The sequence below is a fragment of the Drosophila ananassae genome, chromosome 3L, assembly GCF_017639315.1.
Source record: "Drosophila ananassae strain 14024-0371.13 chromosome 3L, ASM1763931v2, whole genome shotgun sequence".
Taxonomy (NCBI): Eukaryota; Metazoa; Arthropoda; class Insecta; order Diptera; family Drosophilidae; genus Drosophila; species Drosophila ananassae.
This window is the reverse complement of record NC_057929.1, coordinates 314720-334998: the sequence shown is the minus strand read 5'-3', so window position 1 is coordinate 334998 and position 20279 is coordinate 314720. Positions and strand designations below refer to the sequence as shown.

The following is a 20279-nucleotide window of genomic DNA, read 5'->3' as shown; positions in this document are numbered from 1 at the left end:
CTTCTTTAACACATTTAATATTATTTATGATACGTAGCAGTTAAAGTCTAATTCGCCAGTTTTAAATGCCTGAAAATGTGTAATCATTCGGAGGAAGCCATAACCTTAAGCATCTTTCGGCTAATATATATGCATAAGCCTGGGGAGTGTGAAAAAGTCGTAAAACGAGAAGTTACTGTAGGAGTTCGGTTGGGCAAACTCGCAAGTTGACAAAATTTTTAATAAGCCACTTTGCTGTCCGCCTTTTGCATGCCAAAAAGGAGTAACCAGAAAAAAAAAGAGCAAGGACCACCCAAAAGAAAGCCAGAAGTTGGCAGCTGTCAGGACATACACATATATGTATGTGCGGGGAAGGACACTTTTGATGGTGTGCCGGTGCTGGCCATTCTGGGGCGCAATAAAAAATTCAAAACTCTCGCTCACATTCGGATTCGGATTTGGTCAAAAGATCACGTAGTCAATAAATATTGCTCAAGCTTCGAAACCACACACACACACTCTAGCTTACAGTTGGCTTCACATGGGATAGCCCTTTTTTTTTTGGCCATGTCCTAATGTCCTGTCTTTATAGGTTTCGCCCTTTAATTTCGCTGCCAGCTGCCAGTGGGCTTTTCCTCATTTTTTCCCGTTTGATGTGCGCCTATTAATTTCGAGTTTGTTCGTTTTCAGCGGCAGCAATTCAATTAGTTCTCCTCGTCCTTCCAGGAACAGAAGAAAGGTCCTCGACTGATCCGTCACGTAATATATTTGCTCATATTACTAAAAGCCACATAAATCGTGCCAAGGGCTTTGGGAGAGAGACCCATAACCCCTTTCCTCATCCGATTTCATTCCAGCCATTTGAAGATGCCAGCGAAAGGACTTTAAATTGCAGCAGATGGAGTTTATATATGCATCCTGTTTTGTAGCCTGATCGATGGCCAAAAACGTTGACAAAACGTAGCCAGGTGGGTCAGGTTGCGCCCAGCCTTTTTGGGCTTGTTTACAAGTGTCCTGCCATGTCCTACCATGTCCTACCATGTCCTACCATGTCCTACTATGTCCTTCGCACGAAAAGTCGAAAAGTGTTTGCCAACGCTGAAATTCCAAGCAATTAAATCACTTTGATGCTAATTTGGATTAATATGTTGTTGTTGCTTCCGGTCTTGTGCCTATCCAATGGCAATTTGTTGCCTTTTCCAGGTGCCATTCCTCTATATTGGCTTGTGTGTGTGTTTGTGTGCATTTCGATTAGAGGCCAAATAGATTTATTGAACAATGCATGCAACGTTGTTGCATGATGCTGCCTGCCTGCCAACCATCGGTGCCACCTCCGGGCTGCGTTATTTATTTGGCTTATCGCTCCGGCCGGTAGAAACGATGCATTGCATTGCCGAAAATTGTGCTACATTCGGTCGTTTGTTTTTGGTTAGACAAACAGTTTTTGGCCCCGACCCCACACAGCCAGACCCCGACTCTGTCTCTATTTGGCTTACAAACCATATTAATTTTGTTAGATAAATATTAGTTTTAGTAGCACGGGCTGATCCCGAAGCTCTCGAGTGTGGGATAACACAGTGCTCCGATTTTATGTATTTTTAATGAACCATTGGCATTATCCGGTAGGCCCTGGCCATGTGTTTTTAGGCTACCTATTTAGTCAATTTCATGGCACTTTAAATGTTTAATTTACAATTTATGTAAAAACAAAATGCCGAAAATATATTTCTGGCTATTTTTTTTTGTTGTGTTACCTGCGAAACGTATGTGTATCATGATAAATACCCGGCATTAAAATAAATTACAGCTTTCGTTTAGCCACTCCACCACTCTCTGCATTTACGCGATATAGAAACAAAAAAAAAATAAAAGTATTTTTAATATTCTGAAAAGGGGAAACTTATACAGGGCTTGCATGCAAGGGAAACAAGTCGTGAAAAAATAGAATGAATCCCGACAAAAAATATATGAAGAGCCCCCGTATTAATATAATTTGCAGGCGGCTTAACTGGGAGTGTGTTATCCCTTATATCCTTTTTGCCTTCTTGTCAGTTCCAAAAGCAGACATTTAAATATGGCGAGTCAACGTTTGGCGATTTACTTGCTTGGGGAAACCCTCCAAAGTGATTTAAATTCATGCTTTCCGTGGTCTATACCTTGAGGGGTATTTGTTTTCTTTAAATACAAACCTTATATGATATAATACCTATTTGGCAAGAGCATTGAAAGCTTAGAGGAGTAATGAAATCCCTAGGTAATTGCATTTTCCCGGTAGACACAAAAGACGTTGAGACAATATAAGCTAAGCCCCCGGACTTTTATGGCTCTGACAGACCCCTCTCTGACCTCGTCATAACTTGTAAATAATTTATAGCATTTTTGCAAAAGTTTTGTTTGACTTTTGCTTTGTTTTTGCCATTTTCTGTTTAGATTTCATTCATTAATAGGACTTTTATGACTTTCAGACCCCGTTCGCCACCCCGTTTTTAGCCCCATTTGTTGCATTTTTATGTTAATCGGTGTTGGTGCTCGGTGTTTTCTGTATTTCTGTGCCGTTTCCTATGACTTTTAGCAAATATTCCTCATTTGAGGTAAAATTGCATTTTGTTGCTGCTTTTGGGCTAATTATTGTTTGGCCCCGTCGCGCCTGACATGCATATTTGCTGTTATGTGTCTTTTAATTGCTGTTCTTGCCGGGGCCCCAGAATATGCAAAACTGGATGAGAAATGTTTCCTTGTAATGCCACAGTAGGGAAAAAAGAAGTGCAGCTCTATGGGGGAAGAGGGCAAGATATGATGGCAATGGAAAGCGAGTGACTTCGCCTTGCCTTTGCCAAAAATGTGATTTTTATCAACCGCAATGTGTGTGGCTCTGGGTCTGTTTGTTTTTAGTTTGCTTACATTATAAATCATCCGCACATCTGTCAGTTATGGAGGAGTTGCTTAGCAGGTTTAGAATTTTATATCTTCTGGCATAAGACTACAGAAAGCTTTTCTCTCTGAGACTTGGACTCAAAAATTATTAAAAGAGATAGATGTTTAAGTATATTTTTAAGTAATTTTATTTCCATTCCCGGCTATCTCTCTTAGAAACAAATATTTACCATTATTATCATGAAAACTTTTACTTTATCTTGTTCTATAACTTTGTATTACCAACTATGACGTCTTTGCTGGCCTCCTCCTTCTCTAGACCATATCTATTTATTATTGGCCTTTGTTGTGCGCCCTGCCTTTTTATGTCCGAGACGTCATTGTGCTTTATCTACAAAATCCATCTACAATGATATTTATTTCCCCGTTGCCCCGCCACACGCAACATATACGCGATAAAGAATTGCGTAGCCAACTCTTCTGTCTAGTTCTAGTTTGTTGCTATTTTTCAGCTATTTGCTAGACACTTTAATGGCTTTTAATTGTGGCAAGAGTTCTCTGTGTTCTGTGTGTGACTCTTAACAAAAGTAATTTCACACTCGCTGACTTTTCGGCGACGTCGGTCACGAAAGTGCAAAACAATTTTTCTTTTGTATGTTTTATAGGAGAGACATCCCGAAAACCAAAACCATCCAATCCAACCAACCTTCAGCCTACCGTGCCGTGCCATGGTATTTTTTGGTGAGATATTTATTAGCCACAATTTGGCAGGCTGCACAAATTGGCAGCTCTCAGTCGCCCAGCCCCTCAGCCTCCACCTGGACCATCACAGGCCTTTACACGAAATCATAAAACGAAAATTTATTATTTATATCAACTCTTTTGTGCTATTTGCCGTGTCAATCCACGGGACATGGCCATCAGCCCATCATCCTCCATCCCTAGAGAGGCTCCTCCTTAAATTCTCAGTCGAATTACGAGGAGATCTTGTGCAACCAAAGCGCATTTGTCACAATTAAGCGTCGGCTGGAAATTATGAGGCAGGTGAGATGAGCCACAGCTCCCCCCTGGCAGGTTAAAGTTTTTTCCGCCGCTTGAAATAATGCCCGAAAAAAAAGAGGCGAAAAGAAAAGGTAAAAACTTCTGCAAAACCACGTTGACGTCGCCATCGACATTGGCGACATGGGACCCGAGGTCTCTACAACTCGACTCCCTTTACGCTTTTCGGCAAAAAGACCCTCACCTGCGGTTCACCTTCTTTTTTGGCAGTCGCTGGCTGCTGTGACTGTTACTCTGACTGGATTTTTTTTGGTTTTTTTTTTTTTTTTGAACAGCCACCCTCCCGCAGGGCAGTCTATTATGATGGCGGGCAACGTCAGTTTTTGAAGCTCTTGGCCATAAAATATGCAAAGAGCAGTTAAAAAAACTTTTTATTTGTATTAATCAAACAGAGTTATTCTCTTCGCCCCTCCATCCAGCTCTCACTTTTGACAACAATGGCAGCAACTGCATTATAAATAGGTGCAAGGCTCTGATGGGGCAAGGTAGTCTGATTGTTTCGACATTTTTGACAATTATCGCTTGAACATTTTTCAACTGGGCCTAGCCCGGGCTGGGCAGGTGGGGGTAATACTCGTAAGTTGCTAAAAGTTCCACTTAAGGCAGCGATGACAAATTAGTTTGGCCGTAAAACTGAAGAAGTGCGATCAAAGCAAACAATTTGTCGCCGATTCCATCGTCATGCCAGGAGTGTGTCCTTTGCCAAAACGTGGGCCATATAAAAATCGCATAAACAACCTAAACTGCCAGTATAACAACGCCCTGAAAAAGTAACTACATCAATGCCAGTTTGGCAAAGGGGGGACTATCTTGGCCAAGGAAAGAGTGCGTTTTCTAGAGGCCTTCAATCTAGTTTTTAGGGATTTCTAGGATTAGAATTCTTTTTAAATCCATATCCAGAAAGCGTGGTAAGTACTCACCTCTTTTAGATGGAAGAAGGATAACCCAACGCACTGTCTCTCCTAGGGTTGCACCTCTCAATCCTCTACCTCCCGTGTCTGGCATTTGCAATTTGGCAACAAATTTTGGTTACGCGGCCTGAACTGGCAATACCCACAAAGTGACTACGCTCCGGGCCACTTCAAGCACTTTATATAAATTGTGTACAAATACTTTTTATGGCTCTTCGAGTGCAACCTATTGGCCCTTTTGATATACGACTTTGGAGAGGAGCGAGCGAGTCCTGAAGGGAGGTAGCCAAGCTAGATGTCGCGTAGATGTGTCCGCTTTTATTACACATTTTTGCTAAATTACAGTTTGGCCGCAAAGTTTATTTACCCTCGCGAGTTGCGTGGCATTTTAATAAACTGAAAGTTGGTTCGATTTACGTTGCAAGCTCCATTAAGTGTGGGTAATTATTCAATGACTCAAAATCGAAAAGTTTGCCACGCATTCTGCCAGCTAATGCTGTTTTTCAGTTGGTGGTTCGGGCTATCTTGGGGATTTGATAAATGGGATAAATGCAAAAACTCGTTTATAAATGTTGACATTATAGGATTTCTTTCCTGGGTTACGTCTCCACTTAACTCTCTTTTTTTTTGTGTGGCCTAAACTATAAATCATCGCCACTGCTCTAAACTGATTTACATTTTTGTCGCATTTATGAATGTCCGACAGTTGCACCTGTTGGTGGGCCTGGAACTGCGAGCGAGATATACAAAATTGATTTAAAAAGAGTCAAGTACCGACTTGCGCTTTCAGTGCACTCCTTAGTATCGTTGGTCCTTGATGTTTGTATCTTTTAACCTTTTTTCTTACCGATTTTACAGATGGCGAACCCATCAAGCTGCCCGACAATTTGGAGAGCCTGCCAAGAGCCGACAGTTTTCCATCACAGCGTCATCGTTGGAATACAAATGAGGTCAGTTTTAGTTCTAAGTTAAGTTCTACTAGTATTTGTATTTGCTTTGACTGCCTGTATTTGTATTTGTGTTTCTATTTGCATTTGATTGCACATAAAATTGTTGAAATGGGGTGGCCAAGTGAAAGCCAAAGGGCGGCACCCAAAGGCCCAAGGACTCTGAGCTCTGAGGGTCTTGGACAGCAGTCGACAGGCGGATGAGCCTGCCATTCGCGGGCCAGGACACTTTGACAGCCTTCGACGACGTCTCTTCCTGCCCCCTGTCTACTGATTTCATTTTTATTTTTTTGGACATCCAACACACTGCTGTGTGTATTTTTTTCAGTATGCAGATTAATGAGATGGTCGCCAGTCTATTAGAAAACACTTCGCGACTTTTTTTATTGTGTTTTAAACTATAATACAAAAATACGGTTGAAACGAGGCTGTATTCCTGTAGTATCCTGTAGGTCTTAGGATCTGGTTTGGAAACCTGACCACGCGTCGCCAAAAACTTTGCTTCCGCGGTGTACAATTTCTGTTTGGATTGCAATAAAAGTTTTCGCAAACTGAAAATGAGAAAAATAAGCCAGAGGGTTGGAGACAATTCGTTGCAATGAGCTTGGCTTGTTGTTATTTTACTTGTGAATTAAGCGCAACCGCAAATATTCATTTGGCCAGTTGTAGAGTTCAGAATGGGTGGGGTTTTTAAACTGAAGGGAGTCTTAAAATGCAACATTATAGTTTAAAAAAAAATAAAAATCAAGTAATAGTACCGAGAGAGCATTTCATAGTTGATTAAAATAAAGTTTTCGGAGCAAAAAGCCAAGAGCTCTCTGGACATGACCAACTCCAACTCCGAGTCCTGGGGGCAGGACTACCTATAGATCCCCATCTCCTGCTGCCAGACCAGCTTCAGTATGCAAAAATTACAAAATGTTGCCGTGTACGGGGCATAAATAAAATTACGCACGCTTATTTTAGTCTGCTTACAGGGAAAACGGGCCAGAAAAAGGGCCAGACCCCACTCGAACCTCGGACTGTCGCTTAAACCACATGGTTTTAATTTGGCATTTAAGCAGAGTGTTGGTGGTGGCCTGGGGCGGGGCGGAGGGGTCACAGGACGAACAGGACTCGACCCGGCTCATAAAGCAACTGCAAAATAATAGCAACGACCAACCAGCCGTATGTGGTTACAAAAAGGCGCAGCTTAAAAATCAAAAAGTTAAATTGATAATGAGTCGCAATTTTATGTTTATTTTTTGCGCCCCATTCGTTTTCTGGGTGACCTCTGAAGTTACCCTCCTGCTTTGGTCAGAAACCAAGGACCACTTGACTGGAAATGATTAAGTGGCAAGGATTTAATTAGTTGCTGTAGGAATAAGGATGTTATTCCAACCTAATATTTAAAGCACATTCTACCAAAACCTATTGCTTTGATTTCTTAGCTATTCATGATGGATGCATCGGCTCGTAACTGATTTGGTGAAAGTGTTGAAGGAACATTTTAACTTGAAGCCACGCCCATCCATACAAGAAGGGAATACGCTGAGGTGGGCATTAATTTTTAATGCCTCGCTCTGCCGAGTATGTGCCCGGAATTCATCATAAAAGAGTGGAAAGAGTTGGCCCGCTCGAGCCATGCATAAATAAGCAAAATAAGCCATCCATCTATATATATTTTTCTATCATTCCATATGTCTTTTGCGCTATGCGATGGCAAAAGGGCCAAGTCAGGGGCAATTTTGGGCAAAATGCAAACGTTCGCCACTTGACAAACACGCGCCTGTGATTTGCTCCTTCCTTGAATTCCTTGGCATACAATTTTTATGACACTCCCAACTGCTGCTGCGATATCCTTGTTCCTGGTCCTCACATATATGGAATACTATATGGAAAATGTTTGGAGGCTGCACAGCTGAGGATGTCAGTGAGTGGCAGGATGGCAGAATGGCTAGATGGATGGCCACTTTGCATTATTCATGCAGCGCCAAGGAAGCAAACAAATTGATAACTTTATCGGCAAAACATGCAATGAAATGTCTAAAATGGCCAAAAATCTCTCACAACTTTCGCTGGCTGTTGTGTGATTTGCATTTGAATTTGGTTCTTTTGGATACATTTAGGATTACAGGATGTGCCAGCAACTCCTTGGTGGCAGGACATTTCAAATATGCACACAAATTGCACTCGGGATGCGTCTCTGTGGCGCCTTTGACCTCCAGCCTGGTTAAGTGTCAACTGCCGGCGACACCTGTAAATTGTGGTTAACACACTGGCCCTCCATCCCCATCCTCTCTCTGCCCTCATCCCTACATCCTGTGGCAGTGTCCGCTTTGCGGTCAAATGAAATTTCTAAAATGTTTTCCTTTGTTTTATGGCGCAGAAGTGCCTCCTCCCCTGCGCTTTCGCGCGGAGGAAATGCCGGGAGTTCCGTGACCGGGCAGCGGCGAGGCATTTTTGCCCATTAAGTCCGGAAATTGTTAGCACGTTAGTTAAGGTCAGTTAGCCAAGTTAGCGGGTGAGCAGAGTCACAATTATTAGAATTTGGAAAGTAAATTTTCCTGTGTCGCAGCGGCTTTGATAAGCGGGAGATCTGGGAAGGTCGTTTGCTATCTTCTATCTAAAAATCTGAATAAAATGTACTTGGTGGGCAAATATAGTAGGACTATGTGTGTCTAATATAGGTTTTTGTTTATGTCTTCCAGGAAATCGCAGCGATTCTTATCAGCTTTGACAAACACGGCGAATGGCAATCCAAAGAAGTTCGAACCAGGTGAGTCATTTCACTTAAAAGTGGGCTAAAAATATTCCAGATTAAGAAATTTTCAGACTAAATCTATCTTTAACTTAAATTCTGATTTATGACTTTATTTTCTTAATATTTTTCAGACCCAAGAGTGGATCCTTATTACTTTATTCAAGAAAGAAGGTGCGCTACCGACGCGATGGCTATTGCTGGAAAAAACGCAAGGATGGCAAAACAACTCGAGAGGATCACATGAAACTGAAAGTCCAAGGAACGGAGGTGAGTTCAGCACTTTTTCCCTATAACCCTTTTCAAACTAAACAATTAGGAAATTAGCCTTAAGCGTTCTCCAGCCAATGCCATCATTTGTCAAAGTTTCTACAAAGAAAAAAAATAAACTTCAAATTGAATGACTTCCTGGGGGTTCCGTGCTTCTTTTCTCTTGACCGTATGGGGCTTTTTTTCCTTTTGGGTGAATTATGATTTCCCGCCGGAAGTAGACAGTGTTCTCCCCTTTGGTCCTGGGCGGTCTCGGCCGGGCGGGCGGGCAAGTGTTTGCTCAAGGATGTGTGCTACGACGCCGTTTGCCTGCTAATGAAATAAGCCCTGCCAAGGGTTAAGCTTATTTATAATGTCTGAAGTCTGTATATCTCTGCCCTGTCCCACCATTACAGAAACATAAAAACATTTGGCAATTTCACGCCAATTTTTTTTCGCCGTTTTCCCCCCTTAAGTTGTTTGTTTTTATTTTAATTTTTATTTTAATACAATCGCAAGTAAACGTGGCCGGCGCTAAGATTTATGCAGTTGGCAGTCGCTGGCGGGGTGCCGTCTTCTTACATGATAACTGGGCCCAAACGAGGGAGATAGACCTCCAAGCTAAACAGCAAAAAAAAAAAAAACCTAGAAATGCCAAGGCGAAACAGAAAAAGTCAGCGGCATATCGCGGCCAACGAGAGAGCCAACAAATTTATCAGCGGGCTACGAAAAAAAAAATAGAAAAAATTCCCAATAAAAGCATAGAAAAGAAAAGAAATGATAGAACTCAACTTAAGAAAGAAAAATGCGCAACGAAATGTTTTACAAGTCAGGGAAACCCTTTTCCTTAGCTCTTCCGTTTCCGCTTCAGTTTGGATTGTGAGTGTGGGGTTTTGGGAGTCCTTCCTGATTCTTGGCACTTTGCTCGATGCCCGAATGGCGCCCCCTAGCGTGGGCGGTTGGTAATTTAATTTGAGCGCCACGGATAGCTCCTCGTTTTTATGTTTTCCAATTAAATGGATTTTCTCCCAGCGGGAAGCAAACTGCGTGCCCCAAACCCCCAAAACCCAATGGCCCGAAGTTCTAGCCCGGATTTTATGCTCTTGTTTGTGTTCCCCCGATTGATAAATTGAATTTCCCTTCGATTTGTAATCCCCGCCTCCACTTACAGTGCATCTACGGCTGTTACGTACACTCGGCCATATTGCCGACATTTCATCGCAGATGTTACTGGCTGTTGCAGGTAAGATCTCGTCATTACTTTTATTTGTTTATGCCCACTAATCTTGGGTAAATACTGTTCTTCGTTCGCTCCATCAGAATCCTGACATTGTTTTGGTGCACTATCTGAATGTTCCGTATCCGGATGATAATAAAATGGCCGTAATAGCTCCCAGCATCACGCTCTGGGGCGACAAGAAGGAGTGGACCAAGGAGGAGCTAGTCAGTCAACTGAAGCCCATGCGTAAGTTTTGAGTTTAAGGATATAGGGACTCCATTATGAGAGATACCTGGTACTTTGATAGACTTTACTCCATACAAGCTGTTATATCTTTTAAATTACATTATATATTATTGTTTTCATTATTTTTTAGTTTCAACAGTTAATTCAGACGATGATTCCGATTCTGGCAATGACATAGAAATATCGGTGAGTAAATTAACAAACAAGTTATCCTTTTTAAGTTTATTATCACACATCCCACTTAAATTCTCTCTCAGACCGCCGAGACCGTAGAATCTATTGTTTGCCAGTTGATGGAGAAGCAAAGATTGTCCCGACAGGCTGCTCTGGTGAAGCAACTGGACTGCGGCTGCGGGGATGCCGGTTGTGCGGATGGGAAGACCTGCTCACATCCTGTGATGCGGCGTTCCGGCGCCATGCTCAAGTCCTCGGTGCAGGAGAAGCGACTGGGCGAAGGCTTCAATGCCAATGGCAACGCACCCAACGTGGTGGTGGCCAGCAAGTTGTACTCCCGCTGGGCGGAGAGACCCAGGCAGCTGGTGGAGAATCCGCACGGGCAGTTTCACAATGCCACGCAACAGCTGCCCCAGGAGTCGGCCATTAAGTTCCAGATCATTCCGCCACAGCAGCAGCAGCAGGATGGAAGCTATCAACAGCAATATCGAGGAAACAGTCAGATGTTGGCCGCCAGGAGCAATCTGGTGATGCAACAGCAGCAACAACAGCAGCAATACCATCAACAGCAGCAACAGCAACAGCAGCACCTGAGTCTGCAGAGATTTGTTGCCAGTCAGAGTCAGAGCTCGGTGCATCTCAATCAGCAGCACAGGCTACAAATTGCCAATACAACAATTACGGCGACAGGACGAGATCCTGCAGCGGCGGCGGCGGCAGCAGCCGTAGCCTCAAATGTTATGGATACTGAAGTAATTGAAAACCAAAGCCACATGACCGCAAACAAAATCACAAACTCCAATACCAGCAGCAGCAATAATAGCAGCAGCAACAGTAATGGCAGCAAGCAATTAGCAGCTCAAACAAACAACGAATTAAATGTCGTAAATAATAACGACCCCGGCAACAATAACTTTATGTACAATCAACAGCAGCAACTCAATGCTTCCAGCAGCAATAGCAGCCAGCAGCAGCAACATTATTATAAATTGCAACAGACAACAGTCACCCCAAGTAGTGGTCAACCCCCGCCTCTCCAGCAGCAGCAGCAGCAGCAACATCAACTACCCCAACCCCAACCCCAGGTGGAGGCCATGTGCATGTCCCCCGAACATCGCAGCAGCAGCAGCAACGGCAACAGTCAGCCCCCAGCAGCAACGTCTTCCGCTGGCAATAGCAATTGCAATGCCTCCACCTCCCTCACAGTCTCCTCCACATCCACTTCGGGCACTTCATCCACTTCGAGTTCCTTACAATCGATTATCGATGGCAATCAGCAGCAGCAGCAACAGCAACAACAGCAACAGATTACAACAACGACTTCGACGGCAGCAACTTGTGATAATTTAATGAGCGCCAATGCGCTCTCTGAGGTGAGTGTCGTCAAAAACCACAAAATTGACTGCAATAATTATTCTGTATATGTTTATGTTGATTAAATTCCAAAACTTATTCGATGGCAGGATGTGGGCAGCAGCAACAGCAGCAGTAGCATCATTTCCAGCCACAGCAACATCAACAATCAGGCCGCAGATCCCCAGGCCCTCAACAGGAGTCAGACCCTGAACCAAAATGGTTGTGCAACTTTCAGTGCTTCCAGTGATAATAGCAGCCAAATTAGCGCCAGCGACGAGAGCAGCAGCTTTGGTGGCAACAATCAGAATATCACCAACAGCAACTGCAACAGTAACAGCAGCAGTAGCAGCGAGGATGAGCCACAGGCCGAGACACTGAGCTTCTTCAATGAGACTTTGGATTTGTCCCACGAGGACATTCAGCGGACTTTGATAGCCAATATGCCGGGCAACGCAGTGGGAGGAGAAGCAGTTGCAGCAGCAGCGGCAGTGGCAGTTGCAACAACGGTTGCCAAAGCCAAGAACAATCACCAAGAAACCGAAACAAAAGCAGCCCTGAGAACTGAGTCGACGAATAAAGCCGAGGAAGATGAGACGAACGATGTGTTTGCCAATCTGGATGCTTTCGATATGCTCGTGGAATTTCCCGAACTCGACTTGGACGACAAGCAGGCTCTGAACAACACGGCCCTGGAGCAGGGGTCGTATTTGGGAGAGGCGACGCCATCCCAGCACCACCATCATCCGCACCAGCAGCCTCGCAAAGCGCTCAATATTTGCGACTTTAGTCCGGAATGGTCTTACACAGAGGGCGGAGTTAAGGTCCTAGTGGCAGGGCCTTGGTCTAGTAGCCATGGTGCTGCCTACACTGTGCTCTTCGATGCCCAACCTGTGCCTACCCAACTGGTCCAGGAGGGAGTCCTTCGATGCTATTGTCCTGCCCATGAGGCGGGCTTTGTGACCTTGCAAGTGGCCTGCGGGGGATTCCTGGTCTCCAATTCAGTGATGTTCGAGTATAAGCTGTCCCTGCTGGCGGATGCTCCTTTTGATGCCAGCAGCTCCAATGATTGCCTGTACAAGTTCACTTTGCTGAACCGTCTGTCCACCATCGACGAAAAGCTGCAGGTCAAAACCGAACATGACTCAACAGTAAGTATAATGGCGCTTCCTTGGGAATTGAATATTGCACTCTTATCCTTCCAGACCGATCACACTGCTCTGTATCTGGAGCCAAACTTCGAGGAGAAACTGGTGGCCTATTGCCACAAACTGACCAAACACGCCTGGAGCTTGCCCAGCACTGCGGCATCCTGGTCTGTGGACCTGCGTGGCATGAGTCTCCTTCACCTGGCCGCCGCTTTGGGCTACGCCAAGCTGGTAGGAGCCATGCTGAATTGGCGGGCGGAGAATCCACATATCATTTTGGAAACGGAACTGGACGCCCTCAGCCAGGATGTATACGGCTTCACACCTCTGGCCTGGGCCTGTGTCCGGGGGCATGTAGAGTGCTCCCTGCTGCTCTACAAGTGGAACCACAATGCTCTGAAAATTAAGACCCAGTCCCAGCAGACTCCCTTGGACTTGGCCAGTATGCGGGGTCACAAACACCTGCTGGCCCAGATGTATCGCCTGGAGAAGGAGCGCTGCCGTAAGACACCACTTCGAGGTGGTTTGGCCAACCTTTCCATGAACATGGGTGTGGAAACCGAGGGAGCGACGGTTGAGGAGCAACCTCCCGCCAGTTTCAGTAGCTTTGATTTGGAACTGCAGCGAAAACATGATGGAGTTTTCCTCAGGCCAGTAGCTGTTCATAGGTAGGACTTAAACCTTGAAGCCTAAAAAGGATTAAAATCTAAAAGTTTATATATTTTTTAACCACAGCAATCAGAGTCCTCCCAACAATAGCAGTCGCTACTCCAAGCGCTCCTCCATTGACAGTGGAATCAATATGGATATACGCAGCAAGTCGGGAAAGCCTTTAGCCAGATTGCACAGGTAACACCAATTTATGTTATTATTTATTTAAAACTAATCCTTCAAACCTTGTATCCTTAAAAAAAGCAACTTTGAAAGCCATGACACTTATGCTCTGGGCGTAGACTCACCTCTTGACTCGCTGACTGGGACCAACTGCCTGCTGTCGCCGCTCCGCAAAATGGACTTTGCTCTCTGTAAGTCTGGGTATCCAACCCGTGCATGTACCCTATCTTTGCCAATTAGTTCCCAGCAAAAAATATGCTCAAATATTCTCGGTAAATTCAAACCTAGGCGAGGTATCGACGGGCGAATCGAGTCCCGTGCACGACAAAGACATCGATTGCGATGACAACTCGACGAGCGCCACCGATGTGACCATTGGCAATGATTTGGTCCTGCCCGATGCCGTTGTAGGTCAGTGACGAAGGCAGTCCCATCCGGCCGCCTATTGAATATCATGATACCCAAAAATCCTCACCCGTAAACCGTATTGTAGATAAAAATACACAAAAAAACATAAGTACTACTTAACTAAACTAATCCATACGGCTGGCTATCGATGTTGTTGATGTTGTTGTTGCTAATTTCTGTTTGTTGTTGTAATGCGTACTCATGTGATTGGTTTTATGAAGGGGGAGAGGGGATGGTGTGGAAGCTCGTTTAATCAATGTATTATATTAATAATAGTTGCTGGTTGTTTGGCGTCCAGAAAATGTGCGCTATTATCGGTGTCTACATTTACCCAATTACTCGTACTAACTTTAAAGTTTAAACTAACAAACACTCGCCGCATAATTAACCAGGAATGTAAATATATTTAAATACGGAGGTACATGTAAATAGCTAGAATCAAACACTAATGCTTGTCGGTGTATAATACAGAATATGTAATTAAATTCACAAAATAGTCTTGTTAACTAGAGTTCAATCAGATCTTAATGCTAGTTGAACTTGAAGTAACAAACAAATCAAATTCTATACTCAAATGTAAAGTGTCCAACTTAATTATGTAGCCTTGTTTGTCATGTATTTGTCTAAAAGCATACCGTTTTTGAATTGTTCTTTAATTATGTGTCCCTGCTGGCTATTTCAGGGGATTCGGATGCCAAAGTTTTGACTTTAGCTGAACATATAATAGCAGCCATGCCAGAGCACATTAAGGTGAGTTTTTAAAACTTATTCAATCCAAAATCTAATCTTATCCAATCCAATTAAACTTATCTTCCAGAACGAAGCCGATGAAATGATGGTTTTGGGCAGTCCTTTGACAGAACCTCTTACTTCCGAGTCTTCGGCTTTGACAGACAGCTTTATGGATCCTCTGTTGGACTCCTTGCCCAATACCCATTTCGACAGCGACTTTAGCTTCGATTTCCATGACCATAGCTATCGTTATCACGACGTCAGCACACCTTGTTCCAGCCTGAGTCCGGCTAGCTCTGGGCCTCTGCAGTCACCGGCCAGTTACTCCATTCTGGGCACTGATCCTTCGGTTAGCTCTCCAAGTCCGCCGCCTTCCACCAAGCAACTGACGGAGTTCCTGCATGCCTCCAGCATCTCGCAGTACCCCTTCGAGGCGGATTTCTCCAAGCTCACGTTAACGGATACGGAACAGCGGGAGCTCTACGAGGCGGCCAAGTGCATCCAGAAGGCGTACCGCTCCTACAAGGGCCGACAGAAGCTCGAGGAGCAGAACAAGGAACGCACCGCCGCCATTGTGATCCAGAACTACTACAGGCGGTACAAGCAGTACGCCTACTATCGCCAAATGACCAACGCCGCCCTGGTCATCCAGCATGGCTATCGCTCCTACCGTCGGAACAAGCGCTTCAAGAAAAGCAGCCAGGGATTGGGCCTGGGAATGGGCGAGGGCAGTGACCATGGCAGCGTGAGTAGCAACTCGCAGTGCCTGTCCAGCTTTTACGATCACTACAAGCAGGACCAACAGCAACAGCACGAGATGGGCTCCCAGCCCAGTACGCCCAAGGAAACCAGTCCTTCTGGCCCATTGAAGTGAGTTCCTATCACTGATATTTATTAACTTTCATTAAATTTTTGTTTTCATAACTTTTTCAGGCGCACCTACTCTCAGTCCACCCAAAATCAAGCTGCCAGAAAAATCCAACAGTTCATGAGACAATCACGCATCAAGTAAGTATCAAAAATCGAATCGAAATAAAAACGAAACTAGGCTAAGGTTAAATATAAGCTAACTCATGGGTAATGTGTAATTGCACGCAAGCATTTGGGATGGCAATTTGACGACTTTGGTAAGGCCTTATAAGGATTTAGTTTTTTTTCAGTTCATTTTTAAGTTTGTTAAAGCCAAAGAATCCAGTTTAATAACTTCCATTCTACTCTTAGACTGCAGAAAGAACGAGCCGAAAAAGAGAAGCTGGTGCACCAACGCAGGGCGGAATACCTTCAAAACTTGCAGTTTCAAGGGCAACAGGAAATGTTGGTGTGCCACGAAAATAGGTAACCGTAATTGTAAAATATTATATTTAGTAAAACCTAATAAATGTCTTGATCTTTCAGCATTACTGTTCCGGGCAGTGGCACTACCAATGCAAACAACATCAACAATCTACACCAAATGCAATCCAATCAGTGAGGGTCAACTGAGTGAACTTTTAACATAGGAACGAGCTGCACTGTTCCATAAGAATTTATGAATAGCTTTAAAAAACCGAGTGAAACTTTCTACTTTCGTATTTGTTCCGATTTGGAAAAAACAATCCCCAGCACCTCCGTAGTGAAACTTTGTTTCAAATAACTCTCTAAAAAACACACACGTACACGTACTATATAATGAATTTTTTAGTAGCTACTACCTGCACTTTTGATTCATTTTCCTAACGAATTTTACAAAAACTATGAATAGAAATACAAAAAAAAATGAAACACACATACACACACTGTTTTAAACATATGTAGCTTAGGTTAGTGGATTTTTTAAGGTATTACTTAAAAGCTAATCTTAAATGAAGATCGGACTCCAGGGAGAAGATGAGAACACAATTTTTCCATTTGTCAACTCGAAAGAACTTATTACTGAAGCCTTCGCAAAAAAGAACTTTTTAACTCCAATTGTAGTGAAAAAATGTAGCCTGCAATATATACATATTATATATACATAAAATTTAAATCAATATTAAGCATGTGTATGCCTCTATATAGTTACAATTGTATATAAATATTGCCTAACTCGATGATAACTAACTAAATTCTAGTCTATTTTAACGTATTAGCCCAAGCTCTGCGATGCGACTAAGCTTGTCTCTAAAGTAAATTACGAAAAAAGAAAGCGGAATAAAAAGAAACACCCTAAGCATTATCCTAAATCCTAATCCTAACTAGTTGCTAACTGCTCTATAACTAGGTTTAAGCTATAAGACTCCACTTAAAGTCCAAAATGTTGTTGTTGATTTCTAAAATCAGATTCGTATGGAGTGCGCAGCAGCTACCAATCTAAAAGCATACATATATATCATGTTTCAAACAAAGAAAACTCTATTCTAATTTCCCTAATGCAAGTACTTAATGCTATTTATGATGTATACTAAGTGTAACCTTATCTGACTACCTAGTGTAAGCCTAGCTAAAATGATAGAAGAAATCAAAAGAAGCCTTTTCACGTAATTTGGGAAAATAAAAACAAAAAAGATCAATCAACCAGAAACTTGCCAAGATTTGCTTTGGAATTTTGCCAGCATTTTTCCAATTTTCTGATTGATCGCGCCAGTCAATCTTAACTGCTTGAAGACACAGCCAAAAAACATGAATAATAAAAAAAAAATATGAAATCCAGAACAAGAGAGAAAAGTTTTTAAACTAAATGTAACAATAAATGAATTTTTGTAAATTATTTTTGTCCGTCCACATTGTTAGCTTTCATAACATACCAACAAGAACATATATACTTACAAAAGAAGAATGCAATAAATATATAATATATATAGAAAGAGCCGATACTGATACTGATAGACAAAGCCCATTTTTAAAGAAGCGTTCAAGTTCGAATTAGCAAACACAGATGACAGAGTTGGACTACGAATGTACATACACCAGATCGAACAGTTACCTCCAGCAGGCCCTAAACAAAAATAATATTATAAAAATAAGAGAAAACCACAAAAAAAAACACCAACAAACTCACAAAATCCCAAGTGCAAAGTTCAAGTGCTAGTGTGTGAAAACTGCGAATTGCAAATGAGATGTGCAAATGGGCTGTGAGTTGATTTTTACTCGACGAGTGTTTGCCACAATCAGAATCGCAGTTGTTGAGGATGATGATGATGATGGGTGAGATTTAGGATCTATCACATTGTTAACTATTTAACTACGAACTATTATACTTAATTCGCACTATTATTACTCTACGAAACTACTTTGATTGCATTTTGCTCTTAACTTAACTATATATAAATCTGATCAACTGATTCGAAATGAAGACTTAATACGAACTCACTACTCAACTGACTTAATGAATTGCAATCAATTTTGTTAGAAAACGAAATTAATAATAGCTGTTTAGGCAAGGGTGTTGGCTGAAAACTAAATCCAATTAAATGCAATATTTGCACTTACTAAACACACACACTTACACACAAGACACACACTCACACACACACCATTTGTAAACCTCAAAAATGTAGAAGCAACCTGAGTGTGTTTTGATGAGTAAATAAAATATAAAAGTCTTTTTAGATAGTGGGGAGGCCAGAAGGCAATGAAAACTTAAGTACCTTAAGCCAATTGGCACTAAAACTAAACTTAAATCTAAACAAAAATTATAAATATACCATGCAGTAAAAACAATAATAACAACAACAACAACTATTAAAGTATCAATATCGAATGCTATATAGTAGGGCATTTACCCCGAGCCTAGTTTTGTTCGAAACGGTCTTTTCTTTTCTGAACCGAACCTAAATCTAAACACCAAAATTGTTGATATCTTAACTTTATGAAACTTTATACGACACAATCTAATGTAGCTAAAAATAATTGGATATTTGGTACTCACATATCTGTTAGATAATTTATACCTATCTGTATCTTCGTCCTAATCAAAACTTCTAAAGTGCGGCGCATGTACCGAGCTAACTATTCTTATTCCTCGAATTCAACTAGCTAACCAATTAATTAACTCTTTCCCAACAAATCCAAAATGTAATCTGGATGGTTTGTTTTCTGAAATTTCAGCTTAGTAGACGAGCAAATAGGAATGGATATGAAAAACTGTTAACTAAACGTTTAAGCCAAGTATAACTAGAGTGTAATCTTTTTAAAAATTATACCTTACTTGTATGAGATACTTAGCATGAACTATACACACATACATATATCCGCAACTAAAAAATGTTAAAAAAAAAATAAATAAATCAACGTATTATATACATACCCAGCAGTACCAATCGCCCCGGAATCACCCTGGATTCACCCTGGATCCGCCCGGATCACCCCGGAATCCAACCGGAAAGCTAGAACAAGCGGCCCGGAATTTTGTACTGAAATTTTTGAAAATGTCCTCTCGGCCCGGAATTCGATTTCAGGCATGAATCAGCCTTGAATCCGCCCGGATTTCGAATCCGGATTCCGGCGTGAAAATTGTCTCGAAATCGCCCCTGATTCAGACCTGAATTTCAGAGCGGAATCGAGCCCGAAAAGAAAGCATGATTCCGCGGTGAAAATCGTGGCTAAATCAGGTCGCATTCATGACCCAAAATTAAAGAAAAAAATTTCCCCTTACATTCTTCTTCTAATTTGATAATCATTATTTTTTATGAATTCCTTAAAAATTGCTGTTAATTTATGTTGTAAACTAAATTAATATGTTAAATAACATTACATTATTAATATTGAATACTATATTTAATAATTACTCACCCTGGGATTCGAACCTTAGTGCTTTTGTATACTGGACCGACATGCACGCCTCTAAGCTATCAAGGAATCGCGCGTACTTTGTGACTGACTATAATATACCTCTACAAATTTGCATGTTTAAAACAATCTCAATTATTAAGAATCCCCATTTAAAAAAAATATTTTGAGACTGCGATATTAAAAAAAAAATTAAAGTAAACAAAAATCAACTCATAATAAAGTCTTTCCCGCTTGAAATCGAACCCACGACCTTACGATTAACAGGCAGATACCTTAATCATTGAACCATGGGGTGAAAGTTTTCCGGGCCCAATATTTACAATGACTAGAAAATATTAGTGATTAATAACTAATATCGAATATGCATAATTTCGAACTCTAGCAGCAGCAGAGGGCCGGCAGAATTAGTTCGCCTACTGTGTTTTGACGTCCGAAGAGCAAACCTTATTGAATTGTTTTTGTTTTTCGATCGAAATTTGACATTCGGGCCGGAAAAGTCGGGGCCAGGAATTTCAGTACTGCTGGGTATGTACAGACACAGATACACTCACACATACACACAAAGAGGGAATAGAATATATATATATATTGTAAAACGACTTTCCAGTTTCTGTAAAATTGTAATTAAATCCAATAAAGTTTAATTCAACACTTTAA

The 20279-nt window shown here is 42.1% G+C and overlaps 1 protein-coding gene across 8 annotated transcripts in view; it reads left to right on the top strand.

The window, feature by feature from the left end:
• The window catches only part of LOC6495317, a 41062-nt gene extending 20783 nt beyond the window's left edge, over positions 1 to 20279 (top strand). For 4 of the 8 annotated variants that reach the window (XM_032450060.2, XM_014907762.3, XM_014907761.3 and 1 more), the window contains 17 exons: positions 5682 to 5773; positions 8461 to 8528; positions 8645 to 8780; positions 9931 to 10002; positions 10080 to 10224; positions 10355 to 10410; positions 10482 to 11771; positions 11862 to 12902; positions 12957 to 13567; positions 13635 to 13748; positions 13815 to 13924; positions 14022 to 14144; positions 14824 to 14891; positions 14959 to 15743; positions 15807 to 15881; positions 16095 to 16208; positions 16269 to 20279. In XM_032450060.2, the coding sequence (XP_032305951.1) occupies positions 5682 to 5773; positions 8461 to 8528; positions 8645 to 8780; positions 9931 to 10002; positions 10080 to 10224; positions 10355 to 10410; positions 10482 to 11771; positions 11862 to 12902; positions 12957 to 13567; positions 13635 to 13748; positions 13815 to 13924; positions 14022 to 14144; positions 14824 to 14891; positions 14959 to 15743; positions 15807 to 15881; positions 16095 to 16208; positions 16269 to 16344 (4976 nt within the window). In that variant the 3' untranslated portion in view covers positions 16345 to 20279. Of the gene's footprint in view, positions 1 to 5681; positions 5774 to 8460; positions 8529 to 8644; positions 8781 to 9930; positions 10003 to 10079; positions 10225 to 10354; positions 10411 to 10481; positions 11772 to 11861; positions 12903 to 12956; positions 13568 to 13634; positions 13749 to 13814; positions 13925 to 14021; positions 14145 to 14823; positions 14892 to 14958; positions 15744 to 15806; positions 15882 to 15972; positions 16001 to 16094; positions 16209 to 16268 lie in introns of those variants that run through there. The other 4 variants (XM_014907759.3, XM_014907758.3, XM_014907760.3 and 1 more) reach the window with 3 other exon arrangements.